The following is an 18,529-nucleotide window of genomic DNA, read 5'->3' as shown; positions in this document are numbered from 1 at the left end:
ACCTACTGTGTTCTTTCCATGCTTCACCTTTTTTTGGTTGGTGTTATTTAATCACTCCCAGACCTCTCCTGGTTAGGAAGCCTCTCGGTAACTGTTACACAAATAATTGACATTTGTATAGCACTTCACAGTATTTACCAAGCACTTTTCTATTCAAAAAGTGAGGCTATTAGGGCAGGATCTTTTTTTAAAGTTTGAAATAAAAGCTTTATTATTACTTGATGGATAAGCTCTTTAAAGTATATGTTTATCCAAACTTCTTAGAGTAATGGTAAAAATGTAAAACAAGAAAACACAACCTGATGAACACTTTGGGCGCTACCTGTGAAGCTTAAGAGAATATATTTTACTGCATTACAGTTTTAAAAATTATAAAATATAGGTTTAATTGAATAACAAGCTCAGATGAGACAGATGAATTTTGGATCCATGTGTTCTAACTTCGGCTCAAGTTTGGCCTCATTCCTTGTGTATCTCTCTTCTGATGAGACAAGCATAAAGGTGAAGTGTGATTCAAGAACATATCTGTGCGTTATTTATTCCTGAATCTGTGAATATATACAGTTACTCCAAATTCTAGATGGGCTTTGGAATTTAAGTTCCATGAGAAGGAAAACACAAAGACAATAAGTAATCTGTTATTGATAGGAAGAAAATATATGACTCACTTATATAACACTTTGCAGTTTATAAATCACTTTCTCAACCATTATCACAATTGAATATGTTTCTCTACAAAGTTATTAAAGTCACATTATTTAGGAGTCAAAACATTTCAAAACACTTGGAGGCAGTGAGTTAGTATGATTGCTATGTAATGTGGTGGAAAGACATTTATTGATGAACATTTTATGCCATTATTATTCTGTTCACAGAGGAGTGAAAGTAGAAAGTGCAAGGAATCAGAGTCTTAGATTGGAGCAAATGAAACTGGAAAAATGCTTTGGAAACCCACTTACATAATCCTTTCCCATCTATTTATTTATTTATTTTCACATATATTTAGTGTTTGAGATATGTGTGTGGGGGGGGAGGTTCAAGCATGAACAAGCAGGGAGAGAAGAATATGGAAAGAGGATAGGAGGGAAGCAGGATGTCACACGGAGATAGCAGTAGTCTTTCTGAAGATGAGTGTTCAGAAGAAAAAAAATATACTGCCCTTCTGTACTCTGCGGTTTCTTGGAGTTCATGAGAGAATGTTGCCAATGTGTCTTTTGTGATCTCAATTCTTGCTCTTTGTCACTATGACTATCACAGCCCTTGACCTAGAGAGTGTCTTATGTACTCAGTCATGTCTGACTCTTTGCAAACCCATGGACTGTAGCCACCAGGCTCCCCTGTCCATGGGGATATTACAGGCGAGAATACTGGAGTGGGTTGTCATGCCCTCCTCCAGGGGATCTTCCCAATCCAGGGATGGAACCCAGGTCTCCCACGTTGCAGGCAGATTCATTACTGCTGAGCCACCAATCAGCTGCTCTAGAGTGTCAGACAACAGAAGCTGTATTAACTCCTTTTCACAGGTTCAGTGGTGGACCACTTAACTGTTGAATGTCATCTCCAGCTACCACACCCTGTCTCTCCTCACATCTTTTATTCCTTCCCATTCTTTCTTTCCCCTTCCTTAGTCTCTGCCCCATAGTTACTTTTGTCCTGTATTCTGTGACCTATAGGTAACTTTTGTTTCAAGTGCATGACCTTAAGTATACTGTTCATCACTGACAGTGACACAACCATGTGCAATGGTTTTAATATTTCACATGTATTACTGGATTTGCTCCTTATTTTCAAACATGTAAGTTATGGCATTATTACTGTTTATTACATCTTCATTAATATTTTGCTCTACTATTTTATATGAGTTGGGTGGTGATTTTTGTAAATTGTCCAAGATCACCAAATTGGAAGTATTAGAGTTCAGACTGTTGGCTACTAAGAGATACAAGACAAAGGTTCGCCTTTGTTAAATTAAGCAGCAGGAATGAAAAGACAATCTTTGTGTCAGTGAAAACAGAATATTAAAATGCTGATAACCTATTATTGGCTGTTGCAGCCTGTTTCAATGGCAGCGCTGCCCAGCTAAAACATTGTGCCCGCATTGTGATACTTCTGGTGCAAAAGCTGGCTCTTAGCTAGAGGTTAGCAGGAGTTGTGCAGTTCAAGTGAGCAGAAGGGGATGATGATGACCTTTTTGGTTGTATAAAAAGACTGGCTTTGATGCAAGAAAAATCAAATTCAATGTATTAAATTTATTTTAATAAACAAATATAATGTATTTAAAATTATTTTAAATTGCAGATATAACATATGCTTATTATAAAAATTTTGAACATTACTAAATTTATAACATAGGGAGTCTTCTGTCTTTCTCTCATCCAATTTTATTCCACAGAGGTAAGTATGGTTATCAATTTGGTGAATATATTTCTAGACATTTTCCATGCATATATAAGCATCCATTCATATGAGGGTCAATAGGAAACTTAATAATATGGAAATGTGCTTTCTTAACATTCTGTATTTTTTATATATGCACATGTTTATTTAACTTATTTACTTTATTAATTTTTTATTTTTTAATTTTTTTTAATTTTATTTTATTTTTAAACTTTACATAATTGTATTGGTTTTGCCAAATATCAAAATGAATCCATCACAGGTATACATGTGCTCCCCATCCTGAACCCTCCTCCTCCTCCCTCCCCATACCATCCCTCTGGGTCATCCCAGTGCACTAGCCCCAAGCATCCAATATCGTGCATTGAACCTGGACTGGCATCTCGTTTCATACATGATATTTTACATGTTTCAATGCCATTGTCCCAAATTTTCCCACCCTCTCCCTCTCCCACAGAGTCCATAAGACTGTTCCATACATCAGTGTCTCTTTTGCTGTCTCGTATACAGGGTTATTGTTCTCATCTTTCTAAATTCCATATATATGCGTTAGTATACTGTATTGGTGTTTTTCCTTCTGGCTTACTTCACTCTGTATAATAGGCTCCAGTTTCATCCACCTCATTAGAACTGATTCAAATGAATTCTTTTTAATGGCTGAGTAATACTCCATTGTGTATATGTACCACTGCTTTCTTATCCATTCATCTGCTGATGGGCATCAAGGTTGCTTCCATGTCCTGGCTATTATAAACAGTGCTGCGATGAACATTGAGGTACACGTGTCTCTTTCCCTTCTGGTTTCCTCAGTGTGTATGCCCAACAGTGGGATTGCTGGATCATAAGGCAGTTCTATTTCCAGTTTTTTAAGGAATCTCCACACTGTTCTCCATAGTGGCTGTACTAGTTTGCATTCCCACCAACAGTGTAAGAGGGTTCCCTTTTCTCCACACCCTCTCCAACATTTATTATTTGTAGACTTTTGGATCGCAGCCATTCTGACTGGTGTGAAATGGTACCTCATAGTGGTCTTGATTTGCATTTCTCTGATAATGAGTGATGTTGAGCATCTTTTCATGTGTTTGTTAGCCATCTGTATGTCTTCTTTGGAGAAATGTCTATTTAGTTCTTTGGCCCATTTTTTGATTGGGTCATTTATTTTTCTGGAGTTGAGCTGTAGGAGTTGCTTGTATATTTTTGAGATTAGTTGTTTGTAAGTTGCTTCATTTGCTATTATTTTCTCCCATTCTGAAGGCTGTCTTTTCACCTTGCTGATAGTTTCCTTACTTTAATGATTGCATCACTTCCATTGTGTAATATTCTATAATTCATTCAATCAGTATACGGTTACTGAATATTTAGGTTACCTAGCTTTTGTTGTTAGTAGAAAAAGTTGCGGTGAACATGCTTATACAACATTTAATCTTGTGCATTTATCTTTGGATAATTCAGATAAGTGGAAATTATGGTACTGGGATAATCACTAGTATTTTAAATATGTTGGTAAATTGTTAAGATTCTGCTTGGAGTTCAATCTGTGAAGACACAATGTACACACACACAAAAATAGTATTTTTGCTATAAAAGTTTTTTTTTTTTTAATCATTGCAGACAGATCAAACTTTCACCAAAACTGGTTTGATTCTGTTTCTTCCTCTAGGTGCAAAGTTCCATATACCTAACAATTTTAATTATCCTCTCTGTGGTACAATAAAACAATGTGTCAAACCAGACCATATATAATTCTTCAAAGTATGAAACCATCTAAGATGGAGAGTGATCACTATGTGTGATAGTTGGTCTCTTACTTTGGGGCAAGGTCCTTGAGTCTTGGATCTTTGCTGCTGTCTTAACCAGTATGGTAATCCTTTAACCTTCTTTCACAGACTTTTTACTACAGACAGTGGAATTTTTTTAATAGGAAGTCTATTCTCCATTGAAATCATTCCTTCTCCCCCTCTTTCAGAGCTGGTCGGGGACTTTATGGTATTGACAGTATGCCGGATCTCCGCAAAAAGAAAACTCTGCCTATTGTACGAGATGTGGTGAGTCACTCCTGTTTAATTCATTTTGACTGCATGCATTGTCTTTATTAGATGTCATATTGTCCTTCTCATTAAATGCCTAGCCTGTAAATATTTCATAGCATAAAACACAGAAGAAGCTGGATGCTAGCAGCATTAGGCTTATTATTTCTTTAAAGTCGATTAGATGGAGGAAATAGCTCTAACCTTTTGACAGCTTTTGATATTAGGTGAAATTACAGATTGAGTTAAAATAGTGCTATAATTGAGCAAAAAGGAAGTCATACAACATGCCAAGCAGTCTTCTGCAATTGGGCTTTGATGTGCTCAATTTTATAAATGACCATGAGTTTAATTTGCAGTGTAAGGCTGGATTTGAAGTCTTCACCTTAACCCTATAATCTTTAGCATTTTATAAAGCAAGCAGACAATGTTAATCAGTTCTTTATTCTTTAAGATCACATATAACCAAATTAATAAGCTGTTTCACTCTCCAAAGAAAACCATAGCTTCCAGGTCATTAAAGCCTATACTAGCCCTGAACATAACTCTGAATAACAAACTCTCCTATAAGGAAATATGCTAGAGACTGCTGGGAAATGAAAAGAATTAATAATAGTCTGTATTAAAGTCTAAAAAATAGCCCATCAACAGGAAAAAGAAATGTTTTCTATCATTCACAGTGTTTTCATGTTTTGGAGGCATATTCTTAATAGTTTATTGCATGAAAATATATTTCCCCCAGAGAAACTGAAGTTTCCCTTTTACAACAATGTACACAGATTCTTGATACTGGCAATTTTTAATTTTGCTGTGAAAACCTTTATCCGAAGCTCATCACTTTAGCTTTAAATTAGAAAAGACAAAGTCTTTCCTGGAAAAAACTTATGCTGGAAAGCATGATATGTCTCTACATTTATCTCAGATTCCTGCCGTTGTAGTGTGACATCATTTTTTAGCATTAGGCTTATTTAGCATTATTATGTTCTTTTCTCATATGTCTAATTATTTATATTTTATTTTCTCTATCACTTGGACTCTTCAGGCCATGGTAAGTGATTTTTAATTTATTTAATTAATATTTGGCAGTCTTCTCAAATACTACTCTTATTCATGCAATCCAAGAGAACATGGTGGGGAAATAAAAAGACAGAAACATATAAGAATAAGAAGTTTGGGTTCTATAAGGATTGAACATCTCCATTCTGAAAGATAGAACAACTTATGTAAATAGCAAGTGCAAATATGGACTAAAATAGACTAAAAACATAATTTGAGGGACAGTAGTTGTCAGTGATAAAAGACTATCTTTGGAGATAAGTGCCCTATAAGTTTACATGGTAGGGGTGGAGACAGATGGAAAGTCACCTCCCCGCTTAGGACTGTACTGAACTTAACTAGGCACAGTGTCTTCGTGGCTCCAAGTAGATATATTTCTGACCCCTAATGGAGGAGAATATTTATTATTCCCATCTAGAACTGATTTCCACAGTTCTCTATAGTACCATTGAGTACATTAACCTTATATCATGTATATTTCTAGTGGGAGCCGTATAATGGTTCTATTTTACAGGGGAAACTAAAGGAATGTAACTCTTACTTAAAATCACCTAAGTTACCAGCATTGAGTGAAGAGAACAAATCTGGGAATGATGATTCTCACTTGATAAAATGCATACTTGGTAGGAAAATACATTGGCTAGATATGGAAGCATATTCCAGGAAACTATAGACAACTCAAGAATCATCTAATACCTGTTGTGATTCAGGGCTATCAGAGAGGTGAGCTGGCTCTGTATCAATGGTCATGTTTTATGAAGGCATGTGATTATGGTTTTCTTGGAGAAAAACAATGTTTTAGAAGTTTCATGCTAGCCTAAAAACCTTGGGTTACTCAGTCTTTCTTACTGGGCCTCAGTTTTATCATCTGTGAAATGTAGGGTCTAGGTTTGATGATCTAAAAGGGACTTTTTTAGCTTTAATGTTCTGTGATTCCACATTCTGGATGAATTGGCTGACTATTGAATATAGTATGTCCCTGTTACCTAAAGTGTGAACAGTGATAGTCTATACTCTTATATTTTCATCTTCTGCTGAGTAATAGGTAAATAACAGTCACCTCATGTATCAGTAACTCACGATTGTCTTTTTGTTTGTTTGTTTTAATTTTTTAAGACCCTGGCTGCCCGGAAGTCTGGACTCTCCCTGGCTATGGTGATTAGGACATCTTTAAACAATGAGGAATTGGTAGGTGCAGAGTCAGCTACTAACTATACATTGATCATAGTCTGGGGAAAAGCATTCTGCTTGGGCTGCTTGTTTGTTATGTTTATTCCAAAGTTCTAGGAATAACTGGGAACATACAGAAAGTCTCACCCTGAACAAATTTCCTCAAAGCCTCAGCTGCACTATCATACAAATTATCCTGTGTTGCTCAAATATTCATGTACCTTCCCATTTTTACAAATGCTATTTCATCCAAACACAGTTTGCTTGTTATATACACCTGAAAATTCCTGCTAAATTTCTACATAGTCCACATGTTGCCTCATTTTTGAGGCTTTCCCAAACACCTCCCTCCCCTTTTGGCTCAATTATTTGTTTCTTCCTCTGGGCCTTCCTAGCATTTAATCACAAACTCCAGAGGATGGTATGGTTAAGAGTGAAGGCTGCTTGGGGTGAATCCCATTTGGGCTGCTAAATTAGCTTATTATATCTGGCAAGTTATGTAACTTTTCTGGGCCTGAGTTCTCTCATATGTATAGTGATGTGATAATAATACAGTAGATGAAGGGAGTGGATAAGTGTTTAACATGCTTGTACATCCTAGGGTACAGTATACAATAAATACGAGCTGGTGCTTTTATGATTTTTGTTAGTACAATTTGATTATTTTGCATAAGCCTTCTCTTTTGACTCCATGAGGTTAAGAACTGCATCTTGTTTGATGTCCTTGTTAAATGTTTTCATCCCTATTGCTTACTACATAGTCTGGCATGAGATAGATGCTTTGTCAATTCCTTATTGAATGAAAGAACCAACATGATTAGAAGGTAGAAATAGATTGCAAATATCTAGATCAGGGATTCTTGAATTTGGCTCATTAGAATTGCCTGTGTGTGTGTGTGTGTGTTGCTCAGTCGTGTCCTACTGTTTGCAACCCCATGGACTGTAGCCTGCCAGGCTCCTCTGTCCATGGAATTCTCCAGGCAAGAATACTGGAGTGGATTGCCGTTCCCTTCTCCAGGGGATCTTCCCGACCTAGAGATTAAACTCAGGTTTCTCCTGCACTGCAGGCAGATTCTTTACCATCTGAGCCATCTAGAATCACCTAGGGGAGCTTTCAAACCCTGATGCCTGGGTCTCACTCCCATGAATGATTTAACTGGCTTCAAGTGTAACCTGGATAGAAGGGTTAAAAAGAAAAAAACCTCCCAGGTAATTCCAATTCCAATGAGCAGTGGATGTTGTGCCATGGTAACTGCATCCTGCCAGCCACTACTCTGGGGCTTGTATCCAGGAAAATCTATCTGTGCCCCTGTGCACAGATTATTGCAACTGTGTACTACCTCCTCCAATTTGGAGACTTTGTCTTTCTTAGAGAATAAAAACATGGCCACTATTATTACTTGTTTTAAATTTCTATATACTTGACATGTAAACACCATTATTTACATTTTTGTTTCTCATTTTCTTCTTCTTTCATTGTCATCTTCCACCCAAAACCAACCTTTCCTAGGTCTCCATCAGCAAACCCCCCTCAGCCCAATACATATCAGCAGTCGTACATGTCTATTTGAATATCTGGGTGCTACAGCACATTCAGAACATTTTGTATTGTGCCATGGTATTTTTAAAACATGACTGCTTTCCCAGGGGCTTATTTTTATCTGTTGGGTTTATTATGCCATGTAATACTTCCAGTGTAGTTCGGATACAAGAGAAAATAAACATTCTCTGATACATGAAAAAGCCTCTTATTGCTTACTGAATCTCAGAGTATCCAGTCTTTTGCTTCAGAGGAAATAATCAAAATGGAAGGTTTTTATTGGATAGACTTCTAGACTGTTTTTTTATGTTTTAAAATATTGTCTTTGGTTTAAAGCACAAATACTCATCCCTATGAAAAGTTAAGAGGAAAGCAATAGAAATTAGAGGAATGCCACTACATTTTCTGAAGCTCTGACAGAGAGCACACCCTCACTGTATGGTTAAAAGAGCTATTGGTCAACTGTTCCTTTACTTAAAAGTATTCATTTTAGTTTTAGTATTTAGTTTCAGAAGGGCTCCGTAAAAGATTTTTCTGTGTGAGTGTTGGGTGGATGAACCAAGCCCAACAGTTCCTACTAAAACTCATAAAGCCCATTTCCCTGGGGCCGGTGTCTCAAAATGCAAATGAAATATGACTTCCATACAACAGGCATATTAAATCTCATTCTTGACAAGCTGTCACATTAAGTCATTACATGGGCAACTAATATAAACGCTGGAGTGAATAATTTCTAGTTCCTGGTGCTGCAAGTCCCAGGCACCCTCAATGTGAAGCATGAAATATTTGCCTTTACATGAAGAAAAATGACTTGGCCATGTGCAAAAAGGTAGCCCTTCTATTTGAATAGCCCTATTCTATTTGAATTAAAGAGATGTACAGTAAAAATCTCAGTCATCTCTTCCAAGGAAGGAAAGTGCTATAAAGTCTGAGGCAAGTTGACAGTGGGTAGGCCAGCACCATCTCCATTGACACACAGTTGGCAGTGAGCAAATCACTGCCAAGTGCTCCATCCGTCACCAGTTCCCACTCACCATGGGAGCTACTGGGGTTGATTGGGAATCTCAGTCTAATTAGCCCTAAAGGCCTGAAATTTCTAAATAGTCCAATCTGGTTGAATAACACAAGACAGAATAACAATCTGGTATTCATACACAGTAATCTGCCTGGCGCTATACTGCTTAGCTTTGTGCTTGCCTTCTCAGTGATAATTTCCTAGGTTTGGACCCAACAGTAGCACAATCAAAGCAAATCCACTCAACATTTCAACAAATATGGACTGTCTACTATGTTTCAGGCATTGTTTCAGATTTTGGAAATAAGGCAGAGAACAATTCATCTAAAAATCCCTGCCACCATGATGCTTATAATGTAGTGAAGGGAGAGCTGAGATAACAGTCACCCAAGGACTGTTGCCATGGTTCTTAGTAGAAGCTCTTAGTTGGTGGGGTATTTAAATTAAGACAGGCTTAGATGATGGTTGGGAGAAGGCAATGGCACCCCACTCCAGTACTCTTTCCTGGGAAATCCCGTGGATGGAGGAGCCTGGTAGGCTGCAGTCCATGGGGCCGCTAAGAGTCGGACACGACTGAGCGACTTCACTTTCACTTTTCACTTTCATGCATTGGAGAAGGAAATGCCAACCCACTCCAGTATTCTTGCCTGGAAAATCCCAGGGACAGGGGAGCCTGGTGGGCTGCCGTCTATGGGGTCGCACAGAGTCGGACACGACTGACGTGACTTAGCATAGCATAGCATAGATGATGGTTATGGGAAACTCAGAGTGAAGAACCCAAATCACCAAGGCTAAAAGAGATTCTCAAACATGGTTTATTCTATCTGGGTTGATGGCCATGTTTAGGAGGCTGGCCTAAGGGCATGCTTATAGAGTGTGTGAATTCTCACTAAGGGTTGATTTGTCTAGGGATATAGAGGTCCTTCTTCCAATACAGGATTCAGGCAAAAGCAAAGGGACTGGCAAGAACTAGGTGTGAGAGTGATCAGGAAATCAGATCTGGGTCCTATTCCTAGCATGACACTAGAAGAATACATGGGAGAAGGAAACAGGTCAGAACCACCTGCCTAGTATCTGGGATTCAGTCTGAAAGTTGAAGGCTCATAGTTCACCCAAGGAGTCTAGGGTCCTGCTCAGAAACAGGAATCCTTTCAAACCACATAAATGATTGTTGAAGTGATGTGATCTGAGTTTGAATCTCAGCTCTACCTCTTACTGCTTTTCAGAACTCATTTCTTGTCCTTACACTTTATCTCCCTCAGGCTCATCCTTAAATTAATGCAGTAATACTTATTTCAAAAAGAGTGAGCATTAAGGAAATGTCTTGCCAGGCACAGCAATGGCCATCAGGGCAGTGAAGTAGGAACTTAAGGTCAAGAATGCAGAGTACATGCTGAGCCCAGTGCATCCCTGTCGCCTTTGCACCTGAGCGGCAGGTTGCAGGGAGGATTGACAGGGGCTTCATTACAAGCAGTGTTGCTATTGGTCTTGCTTCTTGCCTTCTTCAAGAGCATGGTCCTAGGCTTGAGAAAAGTGTTGGTCCAAGTCTGCCATTTATTAACTGAGTGAACTTGGGCAAGTTACTGAAATTTTCTGGGCTTCAATTTTCTCATATGTTTGCTAATTATGTAAAATGTTTGCATCCATATTCATTAGTAAAATGGCTTATGGTTTACCATGTCTTTGAACAATCATGGCATCAATAATAAATTAATTTTGTTAAATAAGCTAGGGAGCTTTCCTTTTTGTCACTTCTCTGGGATGATCTATGTGAAATGCATGTTGCTGTACCTTGAAAGGGAGAAGGCAATGGCACCCCACTCCAGTACTTCTGCCTGGAAAATCCCATGGACAGAGGAGCCTGGTAGGCTGCAGTCCATGGGGTCGCTAAGAGTCGGACACGACTGAGCGACTTCACTTTCACTTTTCACTTTCATGCATCGGAGAAGGAAATGGCAACCCATTCCAGTGTTCTTGCCTGGAGAATCCCAGGGACAGGGGGAGCCTGGTGGGCTGTCAACTATGGGGTCGTACAGAGTCGGACACGACTGAAGCGACTTAGCAGCAGCAGCAGCAACAGTACCTTGAAAGACTGACAAAATTTGCCTCTTAAAACCATCTTGTAGTTTTGTTTTGGGGGGGGGGGTTGTTTGTTTTATTTGAGGGTAGTTATTTGACTACTGAATCAATTTATTTAGTATAACAGTTCTATTCCTGTTATTTAAACATTTGTTCTTGAGTCAATTTTGATAATTTATATTTTTCCCAAAGGTTGTCTTTTTTTCTAAATTTTCAAATTGAATATCATCAAGTTGTTCATATAATTGTATCATTCATAAAAGCTTGAGCTGTTTTTATCTTATTTATTTGTACTTTTTTCTCTTTTGTAAGTCAGTATACAAGAGATTCTCTGGCATTTGTTGACTCCATATACTTGATTTGCTTTCTATTTCATTTATTTCTGTTCTTGTCTTATTTGAATTCATCTTCTGCTATTTGTATTTATCCTGAAGCTATTTTTCTAACTTACTAAGTTGAATATGTAGTTTGTTAATTTTTATTGTTGCTGTTAACTATTGTTGTTGTTCAGTTGCTAAGTCCTGTTTGACTCTTTGCAACCCCAGGAACCACAGCATGCCAGTCTTCCCTGTCCTTCAGTATCTCCCAGAGCTTGCTCAAACTCATGTCCACTGAGTCAGTGATGCCTTCCAACCATTTCATCCCTGTTGCACCCTTGTCTTCTTCCCTCAATCTTTCCCAGCATCAGGATCTTTAACTGTTGCATACACACAAAATACATACAGCATCAACGAAGTGAAAAACAGTACAAACACCTGTATATCCATCACTTAGCTTTGAAAAGAGAATATTTCCACCCTCTGTGTATTCCTTTCTCAATTTCTTTCTCCTTCCAAACTTCAAAGATTTTATATCTATCATTTTATTGCTTTTGTTTATATTTTTAACCACATGTGTATAACTTAATTTTCTTTTTGTCTTTTCTAACGTATGCATTTAAAACTATCCATTTTCCTCTTAGCACACTTTAGCTGCATTGTACAAATTTTGATATATAGTGCTTTTCTTGTTGTTTAGATAGAATTGTTTCGTAAATGGTCCAGTGATTAGTATTTTGACTCATCAGTTATATGGAAAGTGTTTTCATTAATATTCCAAAGATAAGGGCTTTATTTTGTTACTGCATTGTATTCAAAGGAGATGGACTGTACTTCAGTCTTTCTTATTTAATTGAGGATTGCTGGACTTCCCTGGTGGCTCAGACAGTAAAGTATCTGCCCGCAATGCTGGAGACCTGGGTTTGATCCCTGGGTCAGGAAGATCTGGTGGAGAAGGAAATGGCAACCCACTCCAGTACTCTTGACTGGAAAATTCCATGAACTGAGGAGCCTGATAGGCTACAGTCCATGGGGTCTCAAAGAGTTGGACACGACTGAGCGACTTCACTTTCACTTTATAGCTTAATCCATGATCAGCATTGTAGATATCACATCTGAGCTTTCTCTGTTTTAGTACATAAGTTTTGGGGCTTCTATACCTCTAATAATTTCTTTCAACTTTTGCTAGTTGATCTTAATAATCATTTAAATGATTTTTCCTTAAAAATATTCTATGTGATATTAATACAGCTACCCTAAATTTTAGTTCAGTTGGTAAAGAATCCACCTGCAATTCAGGAGACCCTAGTTCAATGCCTGGGTCAGGAAGATCTGCTGGAGAAGGGATAGGCTACCCACTCCAATATTCTTTGGCTTCCCTTGTGGCTCAGCTGGTAAAGAATCCACCTGCAATGCAGGAGACCTGGGTTTGATCCCGGGCTTGGAGAAGGGAAAGGCTACCCACTCCAGTATTCTGGCCTGAGGAATTCCATGGACTGAAGTCCATGGGGTCACAAAGAGTTGGAGATAACTGAGTGATTTCACTTTCACTTTCACTAAATTAGGTTAGTATCCTCTGTGATAGAACTTTTTCTAGCCCTTTATTTACATTTTATTGTGTCTTTATTCATATCTTACAGAAAAACAACTTGATTTTAAAATTTAATTTCAGAATTTTCCTTTTTATGGGTGAATTCTATTTTGTGGGTGAATTAGTTCTATTACTTTTTTTAAATTTACTATTTCTCTTCATTTTACTCTGTTTCCTTTCTAGGTTTATATTCTGTAGATTGAGTTTTCTTTAGTTTCCCTGTTTTCCATTAAATAGATTGAAGTTATCTATACTATTTATTTTAATAAAGTGGATAATTTTTAAATGTTTAATTAAAATACTTTTCAAATTTTAAAGTTGATCAATAACCCTGTCTTAAATACACACACACACACACACACACACACATATAAAGATCTGAAAGTGCTTAGGCTTTGGTTACTACTCTCAGTGCAACATTAGGTAGGAGGCAAGTCTGAATGTCATATCTTAAAATGATATGAAAAGCCCAAGATCAAAGCCCATGGACTTTAACTGAATTCCAAACACATCTCCTAGGTTTCCAGAGAATCCAGTTTTGTAATTTTTTCATTAAGTTCCTTTTTAAAAACTTTCTGAGATAACTGGGGAATATATTTCTTTTGAGCCCCTTCTATATAGTAAAATGTTTTATTTTTTTCCCACAAAAAACAGTAAAATGATGTTTTTTGTTTTTTTTTTTCTGGCTAGGTTGCCAGATTAGTTTTTCAATATACAAACTGAATATACTAATATTTCTGGAAGATTGTTGGGGAAATCAAATGAGATAAATTGAGAGCACTTCAACCATTTTGGACACATGGTAAAAAGTGAGTGTTACTTGCTCAGTCGTGTCCAACTCGTTTCGACCTCATAGACTGTAACCCACCAGGCTTCTCTGTCCATGGAATTCTCCAGGCAAGAATACTGGAGTGGGTTGCCACTGCCTTCTCCTGGGACTCTTCCTGACCCAGGGATCGAACCTGGGTCTCCCGCATTACAGGCAAATTCTTTACTGTTTGAGCCACCAGGGGAGCCCCTTGGACACATAAATATGTAGTAAATATTAGTTATTATTTTTATGATTGTCTCTTTCACCACACAGCTTTCCATAGATGTATGAGTGACTTTCTTAGTTACAAAAGAGAACAGTAGAATAGGTTCCCTTTAAGAGAGATGCTCACCCCTTTCTCTCTTTTCCTTTTATAATATCCTAATCCTTCTTCCTCTTTCATGACCTCTATCAGAAGATTTATAAAAACTCAGGCTCTGCCCCAACTGATGAGAACTAGACCTTTCCACATTAAAATGTCCAATGTTTCCCCCGGTGGAGAAATTCACCTTATTTTGGCCTCTTATGTTTTATTTATTTTTTAAATTTTATTTTATTTTTAAACTTTACAAATTGTATTAGTTTTGCCAAATATCAAAATGAATCCATCCTGGCCTCTTATATTTAATAAGTTACTCATCTTATACCACTTTATATACACACACACACACAGACACACACACACACACACACTTGAAAGCTTGAATTGGAGAAAAACAGATACTTACAGTACATGACAAATTTGTCCTAATTTGTTATCAGATCAAGTTCCTTGTCATATATTGGCATGAAATAAATTATCTTTTAAGGTGTATATCCTGTATTGTCCTCTTCTTAAATTATTGAATCATCTATTTTATCACTCTTCTACTCTCTTTATTTGGACTCAATCTATTAGTTACTTGATCAGTGGTAATGTGAGTAAAACAATGTGAGCAAAAACAAACTACATAAAGTGTTCCATGTAGAGGCACATAACTTTTAGTCTCTGTACGTTCTGCTATAAAAATTTTGCCTGAGTAATTTCACCTTCTGGTGTCAATCTTATGTAATGATTAGTTTGATTAAAAAATCAGTCATGAAATTATGTCTGTTTTTATGCTCAGGATCTTATTCTACCATTGTTCTGTCCTCATAACAAATTTCAAAGGTCTCATTTATCTAACCTTTGCTCTGCAAATCTTTCGGATGCTTTTGTCCAGAAATAGCAAAATGATACATACAGGGCAGCAAATTGATTTCTTTTCTAAAAAGCATGCATTAAGCACATGAAATAACTTAAAAACAGAAAGCATACTTTTTCCCTAGAATTATCAAAATGTGATTGTTTTTTTAAATATGAGAAAATGATGGTTTGCATATTTCTGTGAGGCAGTACGAGAAGAAAAATAGAACTTTATTAGTTAAGTCGCTGGTTAACATGGGGGCGGGGGGAGAGAAAAGGTATGTGGCAAATGGAGGCAGCCAGGCTTTGTTCCTGTTTTAAGTGTCAACAGTTGGTAGATTGGAATTTTGGTGGCCCCAGAACACTGGTAATTGTTCTCGGTAGGAGGCTTGACTGCTTTATTTCTTGGACTCATTCTAATTTCCCCGTATAGCTGTCAATAGGAAAGGCAATTCCAGAGTCCTAATTGTTCAGGAAGTCATGTAGTAGAGCAACTTGCTTTAAATTCCAGTTTCTCGGGGCATGAATTGTTAACAAAATCTACGTCTAAAATACGCGCATCTTCTCCTTTGTAGTCCATAGGTCATACTTGGTTATTAAGTCTTATCTGAGTGAAAGTGTTCCTTGTTCTCATTTCTACAGATCAAGGCACTGTTGAAACACAGTAAAATTGCCTTATTTTCTGGAATCACTTCAGTAGTATAAAAGTAATATTTGTTATTTTTTACTTCTCTGCAAAAGCCTGATATCCTGGCTCTAAATATAAAAATTCCTGGAAGAATATGGGTCAAACTATGCCTAAATTTGAAAGATTAAGCTATTTTTTATTTTAGGGCTTTTTCGGTTTATAAATTACTTCTGCAGTGCGCATAGATTTATTATTATCAGAACATTCATTTTAGCTAATAATATTACATTGACTGTACAAGATTTGAAAAGTTTAGAAACATTTAAAATAGATTAGTGGCAAGTCTCCCAAATTGCTGAATCCACTCTGTCTCTCAGTCCTAATTCCAGTAATTAGGATTCTGCTTGTTCTTTGAACCATCTTCTCCATATGTCTGGTTCCTTGTTTACCTAGGCCAGAGACCCTCTCTTGATAACATAATTCCCAGTCCCCATCCTTTCACATCAGCTAGCATCCTATTACCTGCACTAAGTTATCTTTCTATCTACTCTGAGTCCTTGTATGCATGGGTATATATGTGTATATTTTTTCTCTTCTCGTTAATCCAATTCTTAATCCAAGGTAAGTGGCAGACTTCCATTTCCCATGGCTCATTTTAGGGTTTTCCTTTGTTTTCTTCTGTTTTGTTTTCATTCGGTGCCCCATATCCTAGGTTTTCACCTTATTCCACAAAAGCTATGTCATTGTAATCTTATTTGATCTGCTGTTATTTTGCTGCTAAAAATACACTCTTTCCCTCAGTATACCATATTCTCCTGAGATGATCATATCAGATGTATTTTTCCATGCTTTCCTTAGCTATTGATTTCCTGAATTTCTATATTGACCATCATTCTATCTTATGCTTTGCTGGAATAAGAAATATTTTCATAAACCATTTATTTTAGAGTGATTTTCAGCTTTAGTAAACACATGCCCATATCTCCAAAATCAAGAATGAAAAACTCATATTATCATTTTCTTGAGACTGGGGACATATACCCTCTAGTGAATTATCTTATGTTTTTGTCCAGCTTCTATAGCTTTCAAATGTTATGGTTTATTTTAATGCCCTATTCAATTGATTTTTGATGTGCTGTCTGATAAATTTTCCATGTTTCTTCTTTTTTGAAATTAGCTTCTCTTCTCATGAAATGGACCATGCTTCTTTAACCAAACCAAAACAAACATTTCAATTTCAATGAAACCTTCCCAGCTGTCTATCAAAACTGTCTTTCACTTGTTTTCCTTCAACATGTGTAATATTTTAGCAAGTGTTCCTTATATTAATACTCTTACTACAGCCTAAAAATTTAGAGGACTGCTTGTATATCACTTGAATTCAATAAAAAGAAAATGGACATAGGGGATTAGATAAAATGTGTTAATCATTAAATTTAAATTATGTGGATAAATTCATATTAAAAAGCAACTGCTTGTCTAACTCTAGGCTTCCCTGATAGATCAGTTGGTAAAGAATCTGCCTGCAATGCAGGACACCCCGGTTCTATCCCTGGGTCAGGAAGATCTGCTGGAGAAGGGATAGGCTACCCACTCCAGTATTCTTGGGCTTCCCTTGTGGTTCATCTGGTAAAGGATCTGCCCAACTCTGCTTTCTAAGTTAATATGTATCTCTCTCTTATGTTCAGTAGCAGACTCTGTTCTGTTCCTACCCAGTGTTCCAGTTAGAATTGTTGTTTTTTACCGCTACTAAGATAACAAATTATGCAATTGCAAATATACCTGAACGCCAATCTTTTTTTTTTTTTTTTATTTTAGCTAAACCAACAATTCTGTACGATGCACACACACATATCACACAGTCCCCCAGGCCCTCAGCTCAGAACATAAAACCGTCTATGTAGAACTAATGGTATATCTGTTATGCCAAGAATCATTCAGTTCACTTCAAAGATATTAAATATCACTCTGCTAGGCAGTAAAGGTGAAGCAAAGATGAATAATACATGCTTCTAATTCTAATAGAACTCTTAACAGTTCTTTTCAAGACATGACATCTTCATTAAAGAATGTAACCAAGAGATTTATTGACTCAGATTATCTTTATTGAAAAGTGATGGATCCACTTGTTCTATATAAACCCTAACACAGGGTTCCCCTACTTGAGAAGTTCCCATATTTTGAACACACTTTTGATGTGTAGACTCACTTGAAATGTAAAGAACTTTGATCAGACCCTCATTGAGTGGCAAGGCTGGATCTTGCTTTTTAAAAGATAGAAAATTTTTAGTGAAGATTAGCTTCCTTGTAGGGAAACTCCTTGTGCCATTACCAGACATATTCTGGGGAAATGCCTGGTGAGGGGAATTACTGATAAAAGGAAAAGTGCCGTTTCCATACTTTGGAATTGAAGAATAATAGAAAGGTAACCATTTCAACACCGTGGGAAGATACTCTGAAATGAGATTTAAGGATGATTAATGGAAAACACAAGCACTTCCCTTCTAGTGTTGCTTATCAGCTAGACTCCTACAGAATTTGTGTAAACAACCATTCATCAGGCATCAGGTGGTTGTGGGGAATTATAAATGTAACTTCAGAGAGTGCTGGTCTTTCTCCCCAGCGAGTCACCAGCAGAGTGGGAAATGAGAAGCGAAGAGACTCATCTAAACAAATCTGAAGTATGAGCACTCTTACTTAGCATTTATTCAGTATGTGAAGTCTATGGGCTAT

General features: G+C 37.1%; 1 protein-coding gene across 1 annotated transcript in view; it reads left to right on the top strand.

Annotated features, from left to right (window-relative positions):
• The window catches only part of UNC13C (unc-13 homolog C), a 685,158-nt gene that overhangs the window by 264,761 nt on the left and 401,868 nt on the right, over positions 1 to 18,529 (top strand). The window contains 3 exon segments of the mRNA NM_001206460.1: positions 4,364 to 4,442; positions 5,467 to 5,472; positions 6,597 to 6,668. Coding sequence (NP_001193389.1) covers positions 4,364 to 4,442; positions 5,467 to 5,472; positions 6,597 to 6,668 — 157 coding nt within the window.

The sequence above is a fragment of the Bos taurus genome, chromosome 10 (assembly GCF_002263795.3).
Source record: "Bos taurus isolate L1 Dominette 01449 registration number 42190680 breed Hereford chromosome 10, ARS-UCD2.0, whole genome shotgun sequence".
Taxonomy (NCBI): domain Eukaryota; kingdom Metazoa; phylum Chordata; class Mammalia; order Artiodactyla; family Bovidae; genus Bos; species Bos taurus.
The sequence above is the reverse complement of the archived record's forward strand: the minus strand, read 5'-3'. Positions and strand labels throughout refer to the sequence as shown.